Raw genomic sequence first — 18,480 nt, 5'->3', positions numbered from 1 at the left:
ATATCCTGAATAACTGATAGAACAGGATATAAGACAACAAAAACAGTAGTGGACTAGGATTTGGCTAACAAACTAGAAAACTGGTCAATATAATCATTCAGATTTTCAGAATCAAATCACACAACCACTACAGAAAACAACACCTATATTCAATCACTATATAGGAAAGGTGACTTTATTTAGATTTTTGATTATGAGTCCCTCCAAACAGAGGAGAAAGAAAAAACAAAAGCAAAATGTAAAACGAAAACTCCGCCCCCCCCCCCCCATACAAAGTTAAAGTGCAAGACAATTTGGTTAATTAAATACATGCCAGTTCACCCAGGTCTCCTTCCCAGTGGATCTATAGTAGTCAACCCTTTTAACCTACTTCCCCACACTCCTTTAACATGAACTTCTACATTTATGACAGACTATACAGACTGAGTGGGGATCCAGTAGATATAGTGTACTTAGATTTTTAGAAAGTCATTTTACAAGGTCTCTCACCAAAGGCTTTTATGCAAAGTAAGCTGCCATGGGATAAGAGAGAAGGGGCTCTGATGGATTGGTAACTGATTAAAAGATAGGAAACAAAGGGTAGGTATAAATGGTCAGTTTTCAGAATGGAGAGGTAAACAGTGGTGTCCCCCAGGAGTCTGTTCTGGGACAAGTCCTATTCAACATATTCATAAATGATCTGGAAAAAGGGGTAAACAGTGAGGTGGCAAAATTTGCAGATGACAAAAAATTACTAAAGATAGTTAAAACCCAGGCAGACTGCGAAGAGCTACAAAAGGATCTCTCAAAACTGGGTGACTGGGCAACAAAGTGGCAGATGAAATTTAATGTTGATAAATGCAAAGTAATGTATATTGGAAAGCATAATCCCAACTATACATATATGATGGGGTCTAAATGAACTGTTACCACTCAAGAAAGAGATCTTGGAGACATTGTGGATAGTTTTCTGAAAACACCCATTCAATGTACAACAGCCGTCAAAAAAAAGAACAGAATGCTGGGAATCATTAAGAAAGGGATAGATAATAGGACAGAAAATATAATGTTGCCTCTAAATAAATCCATGGTATGCCCACATCTTGAATACTGTGTGCAGATGTGGTTCCCTCATCTCAAAAAAAGATATATTGGAATTGAAAAAGATTGAGAAAAGGGCAAAAAAAAATATTAGGGATATGGAACAGCTTCCGTATGAGGAGAGATTAATAAGACTGGGACTTTTCAGCTTGGAAAAAAAAAAGGCTAAGAGGAGATATGATAGAGGTCTATAAAATCATGACTGGTGTAGAGAAAGTAGATAAGGAAGTGTTGTTTACTACTTCTCATAACACAAGAACTAGGGGTCACCAAATGGAATTAATAGGAAGCAGGTTTAAAACAAATAAAAGGAAGTATTTCTTCACACAATGTATAGTCAACCTGTGGAACTCCTTGTCAGAGGATGTTGTGAAGGCCAAGACCATAACAGGGTTCAAAAAAGAATTACATTAATTCATGGAGGATAGGTCCATCAATGGCTATTAGCCTGGATGGGCAGGAATGGTGTCCTTCGCCTCCGTTTGCCAGAAGCTGGGAATGAGCAATAGGGAATGGATCACTTGATGATTATCTGTTCTGTTCATTCCCTCTGGGGCACCTGGCATTGGCCATTGTCAGAAGACAGGATACTGGGCTAGGTGGACCTTTGGTCTGACCCAGTATGGCCATTCTTATGTTCTTATGAGTGCAGTTCAAGAAGCTTGTACGCTTAGTCTGTTTTATGACTGTGTGCACCTAAAATTTGAAAGGCACTATGAAGCGATTAACTATGGTAAATATACACAGTGTTCAACAATCTTAGTTAACAACAGTAACTTGTTGAGTTTCAGATCATTTTACAACTTTGATTTGAACCTGTTACAAAACAAGGAGACACACTAACTCTGACCATCTTTAAAGTACAGACACAAGCAGGTACACTTCCTTACTAATTAGTTACCAGTTTCAGAAAATGGTCATTTGACTGATTTGGGTTATCACACTGTGTTACTTATCACCAGATCTTTGCTGAGTCATCAGCTTTCATTTTAGTTATTGTTCATAGCAGAGTTTACACTGCAAATACAGGTGGCGTGAAGGATGGAGACAATTGATGTGAGTCAACAGTGTGCCCTTGTTGCCAAGAAGGCCAATGGCATTTTGGGATGTATAAGTAGGGGCATAGCCAGCAGATCGAGGGACGTGATCATTCCCCTCTAGTCGACGTTGGTGAGGCCTCATCTGGAGTACTGTGTCCAGTTTTGGGCCCCACACTACAAGAAGGATATGGAAAAATTGGAGAGAGTCCAGCGAAGGGCAACAAAAATGATTAGGGATCTGGAACACATGACTTATGAGGAGAGGCTGAGGGAACTGGGATTGTTTAGCCTGCAGAAGAGAAGAATGAGGGGGGATTTGATAGCTGCTTTCAACTACCTGAGAGGTGGTTCCAAAGAGGATGGTTCTAGAGTATTCTCAGTGGTAGAAGATGACGGGACAAGGAGTAATGGTCTCAAGTTGCAGTGGGGGAGGTTTAGGTTGGATATTAGGAAAAACTTTTTCACTAGGAGGGTGGTGAAACACTGGAATGTGTTACCTAGGGAGGTGGTAGAAACTCCTTCCTTAGAGGTTTTTAAGGTCAGGCTTGACAAGCCCTGGCTGGGATGATTTAACTGGGGATTGGTCCTGCTTTGAGCAGGGGGTTGGACTAGATGACCTCCAGAGGTCCCGTCCAACCCTGATATTCTTTGATTCTATGAATTATAGTTTTTTCTCGGTGTACTAACAGGCAACCTGAATTACTGAAAATAGAAAGAGACAGTTAAATGTGCCTGAGATATGAACTTGATATCAACAGCAGGACTCCCAGGTGGTCAGCCCAGCACCTCAGTCTTCTCCCTTCCAGTTGTGTTCAGCTTTTCAGAAACAATGTGCTAACAGAAAAAGACCATTTTATCCCATCTCTGTTGGGATAACTTGTTATCTCTTTTTGGAAGTGCTGGCATGGACCAAATCAGATGGCAACCCATACTCTGCCAAAAATTCGAAAGGTCCTACCGCAATGAGAGCTGGCCTCCTCTCACCATGCAATCAGGAAATGAAGCATCACCTTTTTAGTTCTTGGAAGTGGGGCTGGAACCTTCTAGTTTCTTTCTGCCACACATCTTGACACACATCTTGTCACACTAGTTTGTGTAAGGCAGGTTAGGGCATAGCTGTTGGTACAACCATCTTGGGACATTACTTGAACATCGGATAGTTTGCTCTGGTGAGCCACAAGTCACTTTTCAGGGCCTCTTTGTGGTGCATCCCTTGGCCAACTTCGCAATTATGCTTGCTCAAATTGCAGTTTCTCCAGCAACATTCTGTTAGCTGTTGAAATGTCCAGTTTGAAGTTCATTTAATTTATACGAAGTCTCTCGTTGTTTGATGCTCTTTAAACATGTTTTAACAGTCCAATAAACAATGCAAATCACTTCAAGAAGAGAAAGTTACTCACCTTGTGCAGTAACAATGGTTCTTGGAGACGTCTGTCCCTGTGGATGCTCCATTCCTCCCTGCATTTCTGCTTGGAGATCTTTGGTAGCAGTGTCCGTTCAGCCAGCACATGCACTCTTCCCTCCACACCCTGCCCCGTCCTCTGTCTCAAGGCTAATTAGCGCTGCATGGGCAAACCACCCTCTGTTCCTTCTCTACCGCGGAGTCCCTATCAAGAACTCTGAAGTAGAGGGGAGGAGAGCGGGTTGCAGAGCACCCATAGGGACACACATCTCGAAGAATCATCGTTACTGCAAAAGGTGAGTAACTTTCTCTTCTTCTTCGAGTAGTGTCCCTATGGGTGCTCCACTGTAGGTGATTCCCGAGCAGTATCCTCAATGGAAGGGTGGTGCTTCGGCATCAAGTCTGTTATGGATGACAGTACTGTGGAGCTGAAAATGAAGCAGAGTCTCCAGTAATTGCATAGTGTTCTGCGAACGTATGAACAGACGCCCAAATCTCAGCTCTGCAGATTTCCGAGATAGGGACATTCTTGAGGAAGGTGACAGAGGAAAAAACCAACTTCGTGGACTACGTGCAGATTACAGATGGAGGTACCACAATGCAAACATGATAGCAGTGCTTAATACAGTTCAAGACCCATTTGGAGTGCCTCTGGGCTGATATCACTGAGCCTTTAGACCTTTCCGTAATGGAAAGGAAAAGCTTAGGAGATTTCCTAAAGGCCTTCGTCCTATCCAGGTAAAAGGCCAGGGCTCTCCTAATGTCTAGTGTGTGCAGTATGGCCTCCCTGTTATCACGGTGAGGCTTAGGGTAAGAGTTTGAGAGGTGAATCAACTGGTTTATGTGAAAAGATGAGGTCCCCTTGGGGATGAACTTTGGGTGGGGCCAAAGAGTAACCTTGATTTAAAGAATATTGTAAAAGGGGGGTGCTTTATTAGCGCCACTATTTCTCCTATTCTCCTTGCCAAAGTGAAGGCTACCAGAAATGCTGTCTTCATTGACAGATATGTGAGCGAGCAAATGGCCATAGGTAAAAGAGAAAACTAGTGAGGCTCTTTAAAACCAGATATAGGTCCCATGTTGGAATGGGATGTCTGGGTTGGGGAGAGAGGTTCACTATGCCCTTAAGGAATCTTTTTGTAACTGGGTGGGAGAAAACTGAGTATCCCTTTACTAGTTGATGGAAAGTTGCTATGGTCACCGGGTGTATGTTGAGTGAACTGAGGGATAGGCCCGACCTCTTGAGAACAACTATGTAGCCCAACACCATGGGAAGGGTAGAAAATGGTGGGGTAATTTGTCAGGAAATTAACCAAACATGAAATTTAGTCCACTTTTGCAGGTAAGTACAATGGGTAGCCCATTTCTACTGTGTAGTAACACTTCCTGTACCTCCAAGGAGCAGGAACTCTCTATGTGTTAGAACCATGAAGGAGACAAGCCTTGAGACAGAATATATGCAGGTTGGGATGGAGAATGTGCCCTTTGTTCTGTGAGAGGAGGTAAGGAGTGAGTTGAAGAGGAATCAGTGGACATCTTGCAAGCTGTGACAGGTACGGATATGACATTTATCTCGGCCAGGTGGGATCAATTAGTATGACATTTACTTTTTCTCTTTTTATTTTTAACAGGACTTTCAACAGCAGAGGGAATGGAAAAAAGGCATATAGAAGGCCCTTGTCTCATGGAAGAAGAAGAATGCCACCTAATCAGTGCTGTCCAAGGTGGCCCTGGAGCAATAGCATGGGCACTTGTTCAGATATGCAGCAAACAAGTCTATCATCAGTGTCTCTCATTGATAGAATATGTTGTGGCACACTGTTGGGTTCATTTCCCACTTTGCCACTCAGAGTGTCCGCTGCTCTGTTCTGCTCTCCCGTTAGGTAGGATGCTGATATTAGAACATTGTGGCAAATGCACCAGTTCCATAGCTTTACCATTTCCGCACACAGGGTGCCGCCCTGACAATTTATGTAGTACATGCATGCAATGTTGTCTGCTATCAACTTTGTGTGTGTACCTCTGATCAGTGGAAGAAAGTGAATGCAAACAATCCTGACTGCTCTGAGTTTGAGGAGGTTGATGTGGAGAGGTGCCTCCATGGATGACCATTTGCCCTGAGTTGTGAGGTTGCTGAGATGTGCACCTCAACCTATGAGGGATGCATCTGTAGTGAGAAATAATGTCATGGGGAGGGGACATGGGTGGTGGCCCGGGAGGCGTTGAGGGTGCTGGGGGGGGTTGCCTGGGGGGGCACCACTAGTCCTAAGGGGGCCGGCGTGCAGCCTGGGACCCCCCACTGGTGCTGGGGTTGAGAGGTTTGCCAGGGCTGGCAGGCTCCCTACCTGGCTCCACGCCTCCCCAGAAGCAGCAACATCCCCCTCCCTCTGCTCCTAGGCAGAGGCATAGCAAAGCAGCTCTGCATGCTGCCTCCACCCCAAGTGCCGGCTTTGCAGCTCCCATTGGCCAGGAACCATGGGGGTGGTGGGGGTGGTGTGCCTGCTCTGCCTAGGAGCTGGGGATGCCACCGCGTCTGGGGAGCCCCCCCACCAAGGTAAGCGCCACCTAGAGCCCTCACCCCCTTCCGCACCCCAACCCCAAGCCCTGAGACCCCTCTCACACTCAAATTCCTGCTGCTGCGGGAGGGGGAGGGGTCAGTGGCCCAAGACTGCCACAGCAGCGGCCCTGCAGTCAGCAGCACCAGCTGCTGCAGAAGTCACGGAAAGTCACAGAATCCCTGACTTCCATTACCTCTGTGACAAACTCGCAGCCTTAGTCATAGGGAGTGGTCTCTCAGGGCCTCAAACAAGGCATCAAAATTGGTATTTCAAGATGGAAGGCTGTGACGTGGAGGATTGAGGGCCTGATAGTTTGCACCTCTGAAATTTGAACCTTTTTCATTGTGGCTTACAGTAGTGCTATGATGGGTACTGGGGTGGATGCAACTTTTGGGAGGACTGAGTCCTAAATTTCCTTTTTTATCCAGGTGTATTAGATCCCCAGCGACTGTAGTGTGGCTCTGGAGTCTTCAGAGTCTGGAGCACAGCAATGGTCTTCGGGCCTTCAAAGGGGAGGTCCTCAGCTCTCATCTGAACCTCCTTCAGCAGTTCCAGAAGATGCAGCCACGATGCTCATTGCATCACGATCATTTTCAAAATCAAAAGGGTTGCAGTATCTGCACCATCTAGTGCAGTCAGGATTGCTGTTTTCACCACTAACAGCCGCTCCTGTACGATGGCCTGACACTGGTCTGTGTGTGACTCTGGCAGGTGGTAAATAAAGGTGTTAAGCTTGGTGTAATTCGTTTCATCGTATTTGGCTGCTAGAGCTTGGTAAGTTTGCAATTTGAAATTGTAAAGTCACAGAAGAACAGGCCTTCCTCTCAAACAAGTCAAATCTCTTCCAATCCCTATAGAAAGGGGCAGATTTTGAATAGTACCGGTGGCCATGGGAGATCACCAAATCCACTACAATGGGATTAGGTGGTGTGTGGGAGAAGAGGAACTCTGATTCCTTGTGGGAGACATAATACTTCTTATCAGCCCATCTGCAAGTTGGTGTGGCTGATGCTGGTGTTTGCCAAATGAGTTTGGCTGGATCCAAAAGCACCTCATTAATGGGGAGGGCGATCCTCGAGGAGGAGGAGGATGTATGTAAAATGTCCAGCAGCATATGGTGGGTGTCCTTCACCTCCTCAAGAGGGATTTGTAGTGTATCTGCCACCCGCTTTGTAAGGTCCTGAACGTGAAGTCGTTTGCCATAGATGAAGGAGGGGGCATCACTGCCTCATCTGGACGGAAGGAAGAGAAAATAGTTGGTGGAGTATCTCCTCTTCTAGCCCAATCTCCTGTGGTTCATAAATTTCCTCAGGAGGCTCTGAGGCTCTAGATGTAGAGGAAGAAGGAGAGCACATCACAGATTCCTGGTGGTGACACTGGATGTCCAGGAGGCATGGTGCCTATAAGCTGTCCGTGGATCCCATAAGGCCACTGGGACTGTGGAAAAGGCATTGGTGGCAGAGCCTATGGTTGGTCATACCATGGGGGTTGAGGTCCAGAGTGAAAATATGTCTGGGAAAGTCTGGATTGATGGCGGGAGGGAGCATAATCTGAGTGAGTGTGGTAATGACTAGGGGAGGTTTTGAATCTCCGTTGGACATTGGAGGTACAGATAAGGAGACTGAGGTGAATGGCTTGGTACTGGGTGGTGACTCCATGGATCGAGATGTGCCTGGTACAGGGACCCTGGTACTGAGTAAAGGGGACTCTGGAGTTTCACATATCAGCAGGTCCTTAGAAAATCTGAACTCCTGTGGTGCTGTAGTCATCGGTACTGAGGCAATTTTGGCCAAGATGAGCGGTCTGATGAGCTTTGCTATTTGTCATCAGTACCGAGGGTTTCTGTATTGGCGCCGACTTCACAGAGGCGGTACGGTCTGTGCTTCTATCTCTGACAAGCGGTACCGCTGCCTCAGCACCTGTGCCCTGAGGAAACTTAGGCTTACTCCTGGTATCTGCACTGGATGACTCTGTGCCTTGTGGGAACTGTGTTTAGGAGTGGTCAGTACTGAAGTGACTGAATGTGCTGGGGCTTTCCTCTGGCTGGTTCAGGACTCACTGTGAGGGCTCATGGCTCTTTTTTTGAAGGTCTTACATACGGAATCCAAAAGATTCTTCCTTGGTTCACTTATTTGGAGGTAGAAGGCTATGGTGATGGCTCCCGTCGCTGAGGAGACTTGGTACCAGGTCAGCCGCAGGTTGCAGAGCGCCCTCCATCAGAAGTACTTTTAGCTTTAGTTCCCGTTATTTTCGGGAGCTGGCTTTCAGCAGCTGACAAAAAGTACACTTCTGGGGAATGTGGGCCTCTGAGGCAATGGACACAGCGGGAATGTCCGTCTGTTACAGGTATGGCCTCCATACAGGAGAGGCACCTCCTAAACTCAGGGTTGCTGGGCATGCGGAAGCGCTTTAGCATTGCCAGTGTAGACTAGACCTGAGGAAGGGGGTCATATTGCTATCTAATAATAACAACCATATATGATATGTATGAAAAGGAAGATGTCCTTTCATATCATTGTTGCTACCACTGTTAAGCAATTGCAACAAAGCTTGTACAAAGTATGTCATGTAAGGTATCAATGGAAAAGTTACAGATTGCTAAATATGATAATCCTCTTAATATGCATGTATCCTCTTTGTATCTGAAGTTATGAATATTTGTTATGTATCTGTATCTCAAACACGTTATGATTCCTGGGTGACACCCCCCAGGCAGATTTACATCAGGATTAGACAGTCAGGTGTTGATGGTCCATTAAAGACACTCAACTCTCACAACGGGCCACTGAAGAGACTAAACACACTCAATGAGCCACTGACTCATTGTAGCATGCAAGGAAACGTGATGAGGACGTGACCTAAGACTCCATCTTTTGCCACAAATTTTCCATGCACCTGGGCTGAACATTTAAAAGGGAGACTGCTCTGTGACATCATTTTCTTTGTCTTCATTTCTGCTTCTCACCTCTGGACTGTAATTTTCCAAGGAAGCTTTGAACAAGGAACTGAATGACCCCCAACCTGCTTGGGTAAAAACAAGCTACCAGATTTATCATCACAGCTATGATCCTGACCTGGAAACTCTAAAAATTGATTATAAAGTATATGATTCCTTAACCATTTAATAACTCTTCTTTTCTTTTTATATCATTAAACATTTAGTTATTCGTTACTAAGGATTAACCTTGACTATCCCCTCATCTAGATGCCTGTGCACAATGACAAATCACACAACTACTTCTGAGCGCACTCTAAGCACAATTTGATGGTTATTGTTACTCGGAATGCTCCTAAAATTAGCATATACTTGATTTGCTAGGTAGGATTTTTCCTTTCTAAATTACAAGAGTGTTATAAGGATAAACTATGCTTTATATTGCAACTTGAGTGGAAAAATTTTTAACTCATTGTTCATTTCTTATTATTAGATGCAAGGTGAATATATGCACATGTTTACTGAGGGTTACATCAGAACCCCAGAAAGTCTCAGGCTCTGGAAGAAACACAGAATATCAGGGTTGGAAGGGACCTCAGGAGGTCATCTAGTCCAACCCCCTGCTCAAAGCAGGACTTAATCGCCAACTAAATCATCCCAGCCAGGGCTTTGTCAAGCCTAACCTTAAAAACCTCTAAAGAAGGAGATTCCACCACCTCCCTAGGTAACCCATTCCAGTGCTTCACCACACTCCTAGTGACAAAGTTTTTCCTAATATCCAACCTAAACCTCCCCCACTGCAACTTGAGACCATTACTCCTTGTTCTGTCATCTGCTACCACTGAGAACAGTCTAGAGCCATCCTCTTTGGAACCTCCTTTCAGGTAGTTGAAAGCAGCTATCAAATCCCCCCTCATTCTTCTCTTCTGCAGACTAAATAATCCCAGTTCCCTCAGCCTCCACTCATAATTCATGTGCTCCAGCCCCCTAATCATTTTTGTTGCCCTCTGCTGGACTCTTTCCAATTTTTCCACTTCCTTCTTGTAGCATGGGGCCCAAAACTGGACACAGTACTTCAGATGAGGCCTCACCAATGCCGAATAGAGGGGAATGATCACATCCCTCAATCTGCTGGCAATGCTCCTACTTTATACAGCCCAAAATGCCGTTAGCCTTCTTGGCTACAAGGGCACACTGTTGACTCATATCCAGCTTGTCGTCCACTGTAATCCCTAGGTCCTTTTCTGCAGAACTGCTGCCTAACTGCTCAATCCCTAGTCTGTAGCAGTACATGGGATTCTTCCTTCCTAAGTGAAGGACTCTGCATTTGTCCTTGTTGAACCTCATCAGATTTCTTTTGGCCCAAACTCCTAATTTGTCTAGGGCCCTCTGTATCCTATTCCTACCCTCCAGCGTATCTAGCACTCTTCCCAGTTTAGTGTCATCTGCAAACTTGCTGAGGGTGAAATCCATGCCATCCTCCAGATCATTAATGAAGATATTGAACAAAATCGGCCTGAGGAGCAACCCTTGGGGCACTCTGCTTGATACCGGATGCCAACTAGACTTGGAGCCATTGATCACTACCCAGAAACCTTGTTGTTTGAGAGCAGGTTGTTGAAGTGACATATAATCAAATAGTCTTTATCAGAAAGCAAAATATTCCCTTGACATTTAGCAATTTGTTTTCACATCTGTTATTAAATAAATAAAATCCCCCATCAAAAAAGAGCAAACAAAATAAATAAACAAAAGCCCAAACCCAACACCACCAATCCATTATTATTCTTCATGTCCATTGAGTAACATATAATACACATCTTAAAATGACCCTATTTTATATCCATCCCTTGCAGCATTTAAATGTAGGTCTAGTCTGAAAAATTACAAGTCAGTTACAATCAACATATTTGCTACACCCACACTGATCTCCTTTAAAGCCAACAACTCTCAAGAAAAAAAAAATCTGACTCTTTTATGATTACTAATCCATCAAAGCACTGTGTTAATAGGATTCAGATGTGGCACATTTATGTATATCAATGAAGTAACAAATTCAATCCTTGTTAAATTCAGGTGGGCAGTGTTAATTCTGTAAATCTAATTAGATTATTTACCTGATTAAACCTCCTTGTAAAGGCAACAATATTAGGGACGAGGATGTGTTTTTCTTTCTTATTCCATCCACAGCTGGCTAGTTCCTAGAAAATACACCAAAACACTGTTTCACTATTTACAACTTTTTAAAAGGAAGATAAACAATCTTTAAAAATAAAACAAAGTTGAAATATTGTCTTTGAGTTCCGATGTAAGGAAAGGACACTAAACTTAACTGAAATACCATTAGAGGGAAACACAGAAATGGACAGATAAGAGTAATATCTACCGCGGGCATTTCTAAAACATCAATCACTGCAGTTATAAATCAAGTATCAGAGGGGTAGCCATGCTAGCCTGTATCCACAAAAACAACAAGGAGTCTGGTGGCACCTTAAAGACCAACAGATTTATTTGGGCATAAGGTGACCAGATGTCCTGATCGTATAGGAACAGCCCTCATATTTGGGGCTTTTTCTTATATAGGCTTCTATTACCCCCCACCCTCTGTCCCGATTTTTCACACTTGCTATCTGGTCACCCTATTTGGGCATAAGCTTTATGTGCCAGTATATTTATGCTTGTATCTGTAATTTTCACTCCATGCATGTGAAGAAGTGGTTTTTTACCCATGAAAGCTTATGCCCAAATAAATCTGTTAGTCTTTAAGGTGCCACCGGACTCCTCGTTGTTTTTGCAGTTATAAAGGCCCTAATTCCATGACAACGACTCTGTAAATCTTTGCTCTCTCCAAGTACCAGTCATTACCATTCACTGTCATTAGGCTAGGACATTTTCTGGAGAGATATCCCAATAAAGCCTCCCTTCTGATTCACTGTGTAGCATGTGCTAAAATACTATCATAATGATTAAAGGTCCAACATAAAAGTAAGCACTTAATTACACACAGAGAGTATTAAGGAACTTCAGATGCCTCTGGGATGAAAGACCATAGCCAAAAAGTACACAAGATGCTGCACAATATGGAGGGAGTTACTTTTTTAACAGTAACAGTAACTTGGGCAAACCTTACTCCTACAAAATGCATCATGGGCTTTTCAACATAAATACATCCACAGCCAAGAGTGATCCTATTTTTAATGTTCCACACACTGAATTGCACGGAGCTCAGTTATCTTGACAATGAAGGTCTGAAACAATCTGCCTACATTGAACCTATTGATTCAGACACTAAATATTTTAAACATAATGTTTAGTAAATTATACTACAATTAGAAAAGTGCAAAGAAGGACAACAAAAATGATTAGGTGGATGAGACAGATTCCACATGAGGAGAGATTAAAAAGTGTATGAAACTGTTCATCTTGGAAAAGACACAACTGAGTGGTGATATGAAAATCATGAATGGTATGGAGAAGTATTACATATCCCTTCACATAACACATGAACTAGGGGTCACCTGCTGAAATTAATAGGCAGCAGGTTTAAAAAAAACAAAGGGAAGTATTTCTTCACACAATGCACAGTCAAACTGTGGAACTTGTGGCCATGGGATGTTGTGAAGGCCAAAAGTATAACTGGGTTCAAAAAAGAATTAGATGAGTTCATGGAGGATGGGTCCATCAATGGCTATTAGCCAAGATGGGGGAGGGAAGAATACAACTCCATGCTCTGGGTATCCCCTAAACCCCCAACAGCCTGGAGCTAGGACTGGACAACAGGGGATGGATCACTTGATAATTGCACTGTTGCGTTCATTCCCTCTGAAGCACGTGGCACCAGCCACACTCAGAGGCAGGATAGTGGCCTAGATGGACCATTGATCTGAATCTGTATGGCCTTCTTATGCTCTTAAATATTTCTAACCTTTCACTCAGCCCATACACACAAGCAACACCCAACTGTTGCCAGGGGGCTGTGTGGTAGGTAGTAGAACTAGGATTCCAGGGGTGATGTTTTTTCTTCCCTGTATTTTCTGCTCCTCCAAACAGCACAGGGCACCTAATAATATTTATGCAGCTAAGCTAAGGGAAAAGAACACCCAGAGAACCACTTACAAGATAACAATGGACAAGATAAGTTGGGAAAACAGGTAAAGAGTTGATGAACATGGACAGTGCGTGGACAGAGCATGCTGTACAGAGATTGGTTCCTACAAAGTAACCAAGCCAACCCTAAAATGTGTAATACACTGTACAGTAAATGCAATTAAATGTGTAACTGTATATAAAGGGAGAGGGTTTCTATGTAACATGGATATACAATATACCCTGAATCCATACCCTGTATTTAAGTCTGATCAACTCAGTGTAGCATTGCTGTATGCCTGCAAAAGATACCTGAGTGATAAAGGGTTAATGTGGGCCTGAGGAAAACCAGGCTTAAATGAACAAGAGGCTCAGCTGGGCTTAAGTAGGATGGATTTTAAAGCCAGGAAGTTTGCAGCAGAAGGGGGCTGCAGGAGAGAGTCTGCAGTCACTCCAGGGAGCAGAGTGGAGGTGAAAACCCAGGAGGGAGAAAAAGCCCCAGGCTTCTATCCCTAGAAGAAGGGTAAATCCCAGAGAAGTTGGGGGGAAAGGAAGCCTAAAAGCACTAAGTAAGAAGAAGCCCAGGGAAACAGCAGTAATGGGTAGGACCGTGCTGACCTTGGCTGCTTGTTATAGGGTCCCTGGGCTGGAACCCAGTTCAGAGGGCAGGCCTGGTTCCCCTACCAGCCACTGGGAAGTGGCACAAGAGCATTGGAGACACCAACCAGACAGTTGGTCCAGAAAGACTTTGCTACCCTGGAAAGGGAGGACTATAGTGATCTGGCAAAAGGGCTGAGTTACGAAGAAGGAGCACCCCAAGTTCTGGAGAGAGAGGGGCCATGGTGTGAGGAAGAGGATGTCAGAACTGAGTAGAGATGATCCCGAGATGTGGCCACAAGGAGGCACCCTTTGCAGTGAATGAACCCCATCACAAGCTGCCAGTAGCGTATTAAGTAATATCTTCTTTCTCCCTCCCTTTTAGCAAAGGGAAAATTGTACAAGGATTTAACTACTTTAACTGTATATTTATGTACGAAGCGCTATAGGTTTTTCTTAGTAAAGGCAGGGCCAAGTATTACAGTGCACTTAGAATAGAAAACCGTAATGTTTTAGTAGTTCTCAAATCCTTAGCAAGTTTGTTCCGTAAGTCTGGGAGTAGCCCCCAAGAAAGCGCTGTCTCCTGCACAGTTGAGCTATACCCTTGCAGTAGACAATTCTACTGTGTCAAAGTGAAAATGTCAACAGTGGTCTTTGTACCAGAGCTTCAGCTAAGCTTTTAGGGATCCCAGGCCCTGACCACTAAATCCCTTGAAGATGAGAATAGCAAAGTTGAATATGATATGATGTTGTACATCATCAAGGAAGTGTGACAGGATGTACCTGGCCTTTACGGTTCCCTACAGGATGGCCCACAGTCCTATAAAACCCTGCCCCAGGAAAGGAGCAGCGAAAGTGAGTCCTCCAGGCCTGCCTAGAAACGCCTCACAGAAGCAGCCAATGAGAGCCCAGCAGGTTCAGATAAAAGGAGCTGCAGGCCTAAGCAGGTCAGTTCCCAGCTGGGAAATAAGGGTGCTTAGAAAAGGTTCAGAAAAGGGCAACTAAAATGATTAGGGGTTTGGAACGGGTCCCATATGAAGAGAGATTAAAGAGGCTAGGGCTTTTCAGCTTGGAAAAGAGGAGACTGAAGGGGGATATGACAGAGGTATATAAAATCATGAGTAGTGTGGAAAAAGTGAATAAGGAAAAGTTATTTACTCGTACCCATAATATAAGAACTAGGGGCCACCAAATGAAATGAATGGGTAGAAGGTTTAAAACAAATAAAAGGAAGTTCTTCACTCAGCACACAGTCAACCTGTGGAACTCCTTGCCTGAGGAGGTTGTGAAGGCTAGGACTATAACAGGGTTTAAAAGAGAACTAGATAAATTCATGGAGGTTAAGTCCATTAATGGCTATTAGCCAGGATGGGTAAGGAATGGTGTCCCTAGCCTCTGTTTGTCAGAGGGTGGAGATGGATGGCAGGAGAGAGATCACTTGATCATTACCTGTTAGGTTCACTCCCTCTGGGGCACCTGGCATTTGCCACTGTCACTAGACAGGATACTGGGCTGGATGGACCTTTCGTCTGACCCAGTATGGTCATTCTTATGTTCTCCTTTCTGGACAAAGGACCTTGAGGGATAAGTAGATTTTGATTCTGGCTGCATTTGCTTACACTGGGAGAGAGAAGACCTGAGAATCGTATCATAGAATCATAGAATATTAGGGTTGGAAGGGACCCCTGAAGATCATCTAGTCCAACCCCCTGCTCGAAGCAGGACCAATTCCCAGTTAAATTATCCCAGCCAGGGCTTTGTCAAGCCTGACCTTAAAAACCTCTAAGGAAGGAGATTCTACCACCTCCCTAGGTAACGCATTCCAGTGTTTCACCACCCTCTTAGTGAAAAAGTTTTTCCTAATATCCAATCTAAACCTCCCCCACTGCAACTTGAGACCATTACTCCTCGTTCTGTCATCTGCTACCATTGAGAACAGTCTAGAGCCATCCTCTTTGAAACCCTCTTTCAGGTAGTTGAAAGCAGCTATCAAATCCCCCCTCATTCTTCTCTTCTGCAGGCTAAACAATCCCAGCTCCCTCAGCCTCTCCTCATAAGTCATGTGTTCTAGACCCCTAATCATTTTTGTTGCCCTTCGCTGGACTCTCTCCAATTTATCCACATCCTTCTAGTAGTGTGGGGCCCAAAACTGGACACAGTACTCCAGATGAGGCCTCACCAATGTCGAATAGAGGGGAACGATCACGTCCCTCGATCTGCTCGCTATGCCCCTACTTATACATCCCAAAATGCCATTGGCCTTCTTGGCAACAAGGGCACACTGCTGACTCATATCCAGCTTCTCGTCCACTGTCACCCCTAGGTCCTTTTCCGCAGAACTGCTGCCTAGCCATTCGGTCCCTAGTCTGTAGCGGTGCATTGGGTTCTTCCTTCCTAAGTGCAGGACCCTGCACTTACCCTTATTGAACCTCATCAGATTTCTTTTAGCCCAATCCTCCAATTTGTCTAGGTCCTTCTGTATCCTATCCCTCCCCTCCGGCGTATCTACCACTCCTCCCAGTTTAGTATCATCCGCAAACTACAACCCTGTGGTAAGGGGTGAAGATAAAGAGGCAAGGCAGGAAGAGCTCCAGGGAACTAGAGGCAACGAATCAAAGAGAATGGGATGCAGCTGCTTTTTATAGGGTCCCTGAGTTGAAACCCAGAGTAATGGATGGGCCCAGGTTCCACCACTAGCCAATAGTAAAATGGTGTAAACCCCAAGAAGGGGACAAGGCTTACTTTGAAAATCGAGCAAAGGGCTGAATTTAAAAGGCACAGAGCTGAGGCTGAAGACCCTGGTGAGGGCAGGCAGACAGTCTTTTTTGGACTCTTTGCTACCCCAAAAGCAGTTAATTTTGAATGTGTGATGAGGCCAGAGGGCCAAGCCACTGAAGACCTGCCAAGCTAAGTTGACAGCCTACAGAAGGCTCCAGGAGCCGGGAAAAGGACTGCAGAATCACACCCAGCCACCAAGTGGTGCTCAAGAGGTTTCACCCCATTACAGAGAGCCAATGTCAGAAGCAGAGGACAGGTTTGATGTGTTTGCTGTAACTTGTATCGCTAGGGAGGCATACTATTGTGTTTGTTATGATTTCCTGAAGTCAGATAATTGTATGCTCCGCAAACAAGGTAATACATCTACAAAAGAATGAAGGTCATACTCATAGGATGGGACTAATTTGGAAAGCAGTGACTGAAAAAAGGAATTAGAGGTCAGAGTGGATAAAAAACTCAACTTGAACTCCCAGTGTGAGGTGCTGGCTAACAGAACAAATGATCCTTAGTTGTATAAAAAGGGAAATATCAAGTAGGAGTAGGGAGATTTTATTACTGTATAACTGTACATTGCACGGTATATAGCATAGTAGATGTCATCCTCATTTAGTTTTTATTCACAAATTGGAAGTGGAAAAATAAGCTTTCCTTGCTTTTTCAACTCCCAATTGGTTTCTTAAACTTTGAATGAACAAGTCATTGCGATGAACTAGTTGAATAAACTGAAATGAAGGAAACATTCTTTCTACCTGCAAAAGGCTGTCAAAGGCTGGGTTAGCCCTTAAACAAATTCTAGTTCCAGGTGGCTTAGCCAGTGACTTCCATCAGTTCAATGGTTTAACTTTCTTTAAAACTTTGGCAACAAAAATGTCCTACTTATTTTTTTAAATTTAAATGAATTTGTTATAGTAAGTTTAGGTCTTTAATGTAACTTGTCATAATTTAAAATTAAATTTTAAATAAAAATGCATTTAATTTAAATTAAAATCTGATTTAAATAAAAAATAAACTGTTTTTTATTAACTCTGTTTCTGCGATACCTTTTTTACCCCACTGACTAGAACAAACCAAAGCATGGATTGCATCTATTTTCTGGACTTCTGAAAATGTCCAGTAAACTGTTTGTTCTAGCTTCCTTTTTTGTCTTGAAATTACATGTAATAAAAATATAGGCAAGCATGATAGGGAGGTCTAGAGTTAAGGTAGCAAAACACTTAATATTAAAACTGCAAAAATCCTAAGAACCTTGCAAATTTCAATCACAAAATTCAATGTTTTAAAAGTTTAGTCTTCACTTGAATTTTTTGCAAAATCTCATTTGCCACTTTTGTGATTTTGGCAAGTGACCTCCTCTCTTACTTTTTGCCCAAGAAAATGGTCTTTTTTTCTTGCTTTGTTCACTTAGGAGCATTACACAAACTCATCTACAACCAAAAAACCTGAATACTGGAATAATTATGAAGTTAATACCATCAGTACCTAGGCAAGAGCTAATAATGGAAAAAAACAAAAATCCATCCCAATTTCACTGTGGTTTCTACCTACATCATTTTTGCAGTTGCACACAAAGCACTGAAAATGGATTTTATGTGCATGGTTGAGAGTGGGTTTGCCTGGGTGTGGCTCTGGCACCGCACTGGAGTTTTAATATACTGCCTCAGCAGTTGCACAGAGCTGCAGATTGGCCACATTATACTCTGGTGAGCAGCTGACACACTTCAGACCTTAAGAGAAGGTTACTCACCTTGTGCAGTAACTGAGGTTCTTAGAGATGTGTGTCCCTGTGAGTGCTCCGTTTTAGGTGTTGATGCGCCCCTGTGCCCATAGCTGGAGATTTAAGGTAGCAGTGCCCATTTGGGTCGCACATTTGTGGTCCCATCTCCTGCTGCTTCAGGCAGTTAACTGACGCTGTGCGACAAAAACCCACTCTGTTCCTTCTCTACTGGAGAGGCTGAGTAAGAAACTCCGAAGTAGAGGGGGGGAGGGAGCGTAGCGGAGCACCCA

General features: G+C 43.9%; 1 protein-coding gene across 11 annotated transcripts in view; it reads right to left on the bottom strand.

Annotated features, from left to right (window-relative positions):
* Positions 1-18,480, bottom strand: part of RALGPS1 (Ral GEF with PH domain and SH3 binding motif 1) — a 399,374-nt gene that overhangs the window by 289,490 nt on the left and 91,404 nt on the right. For all 11 annotated transcript variants that reach the window (XR_012155323.1, XM_073315016.1, XM_073315014.1 and 8 more), the window contains one exon: positions 11,133-11,216. Coding sequence is in view for 10 of the 11 variants with exons in the window: in XM_073315016.1 (XP_073171117.1) it covers positions 11,133-11,216 (84 nt within the window). In the remaining variant the exon portion in view is untranslated. The remainder of the gene's footprint in view (positions 1-11,132; positions 11,217-18,480) is intronic.

The sequence above is a fragment of the Lepidochelys kempii genome, chromosome 16, assembly GCF_965140265.1.
Source record: "Lepidochelys kempii isolate rLepKem1 chromosome 16, rLepKem1.hap2, whole genome shotgun sequence".
NCBI classification, from domain to species: Eukaryota; Metazoa; Chordata; order Testudines; family Cheloniidae; genus Lepidochelys; species Lepidochelys kempii.
This window is presented reverse-complemented; position numbering and strand designations above follow the sequence as displayed.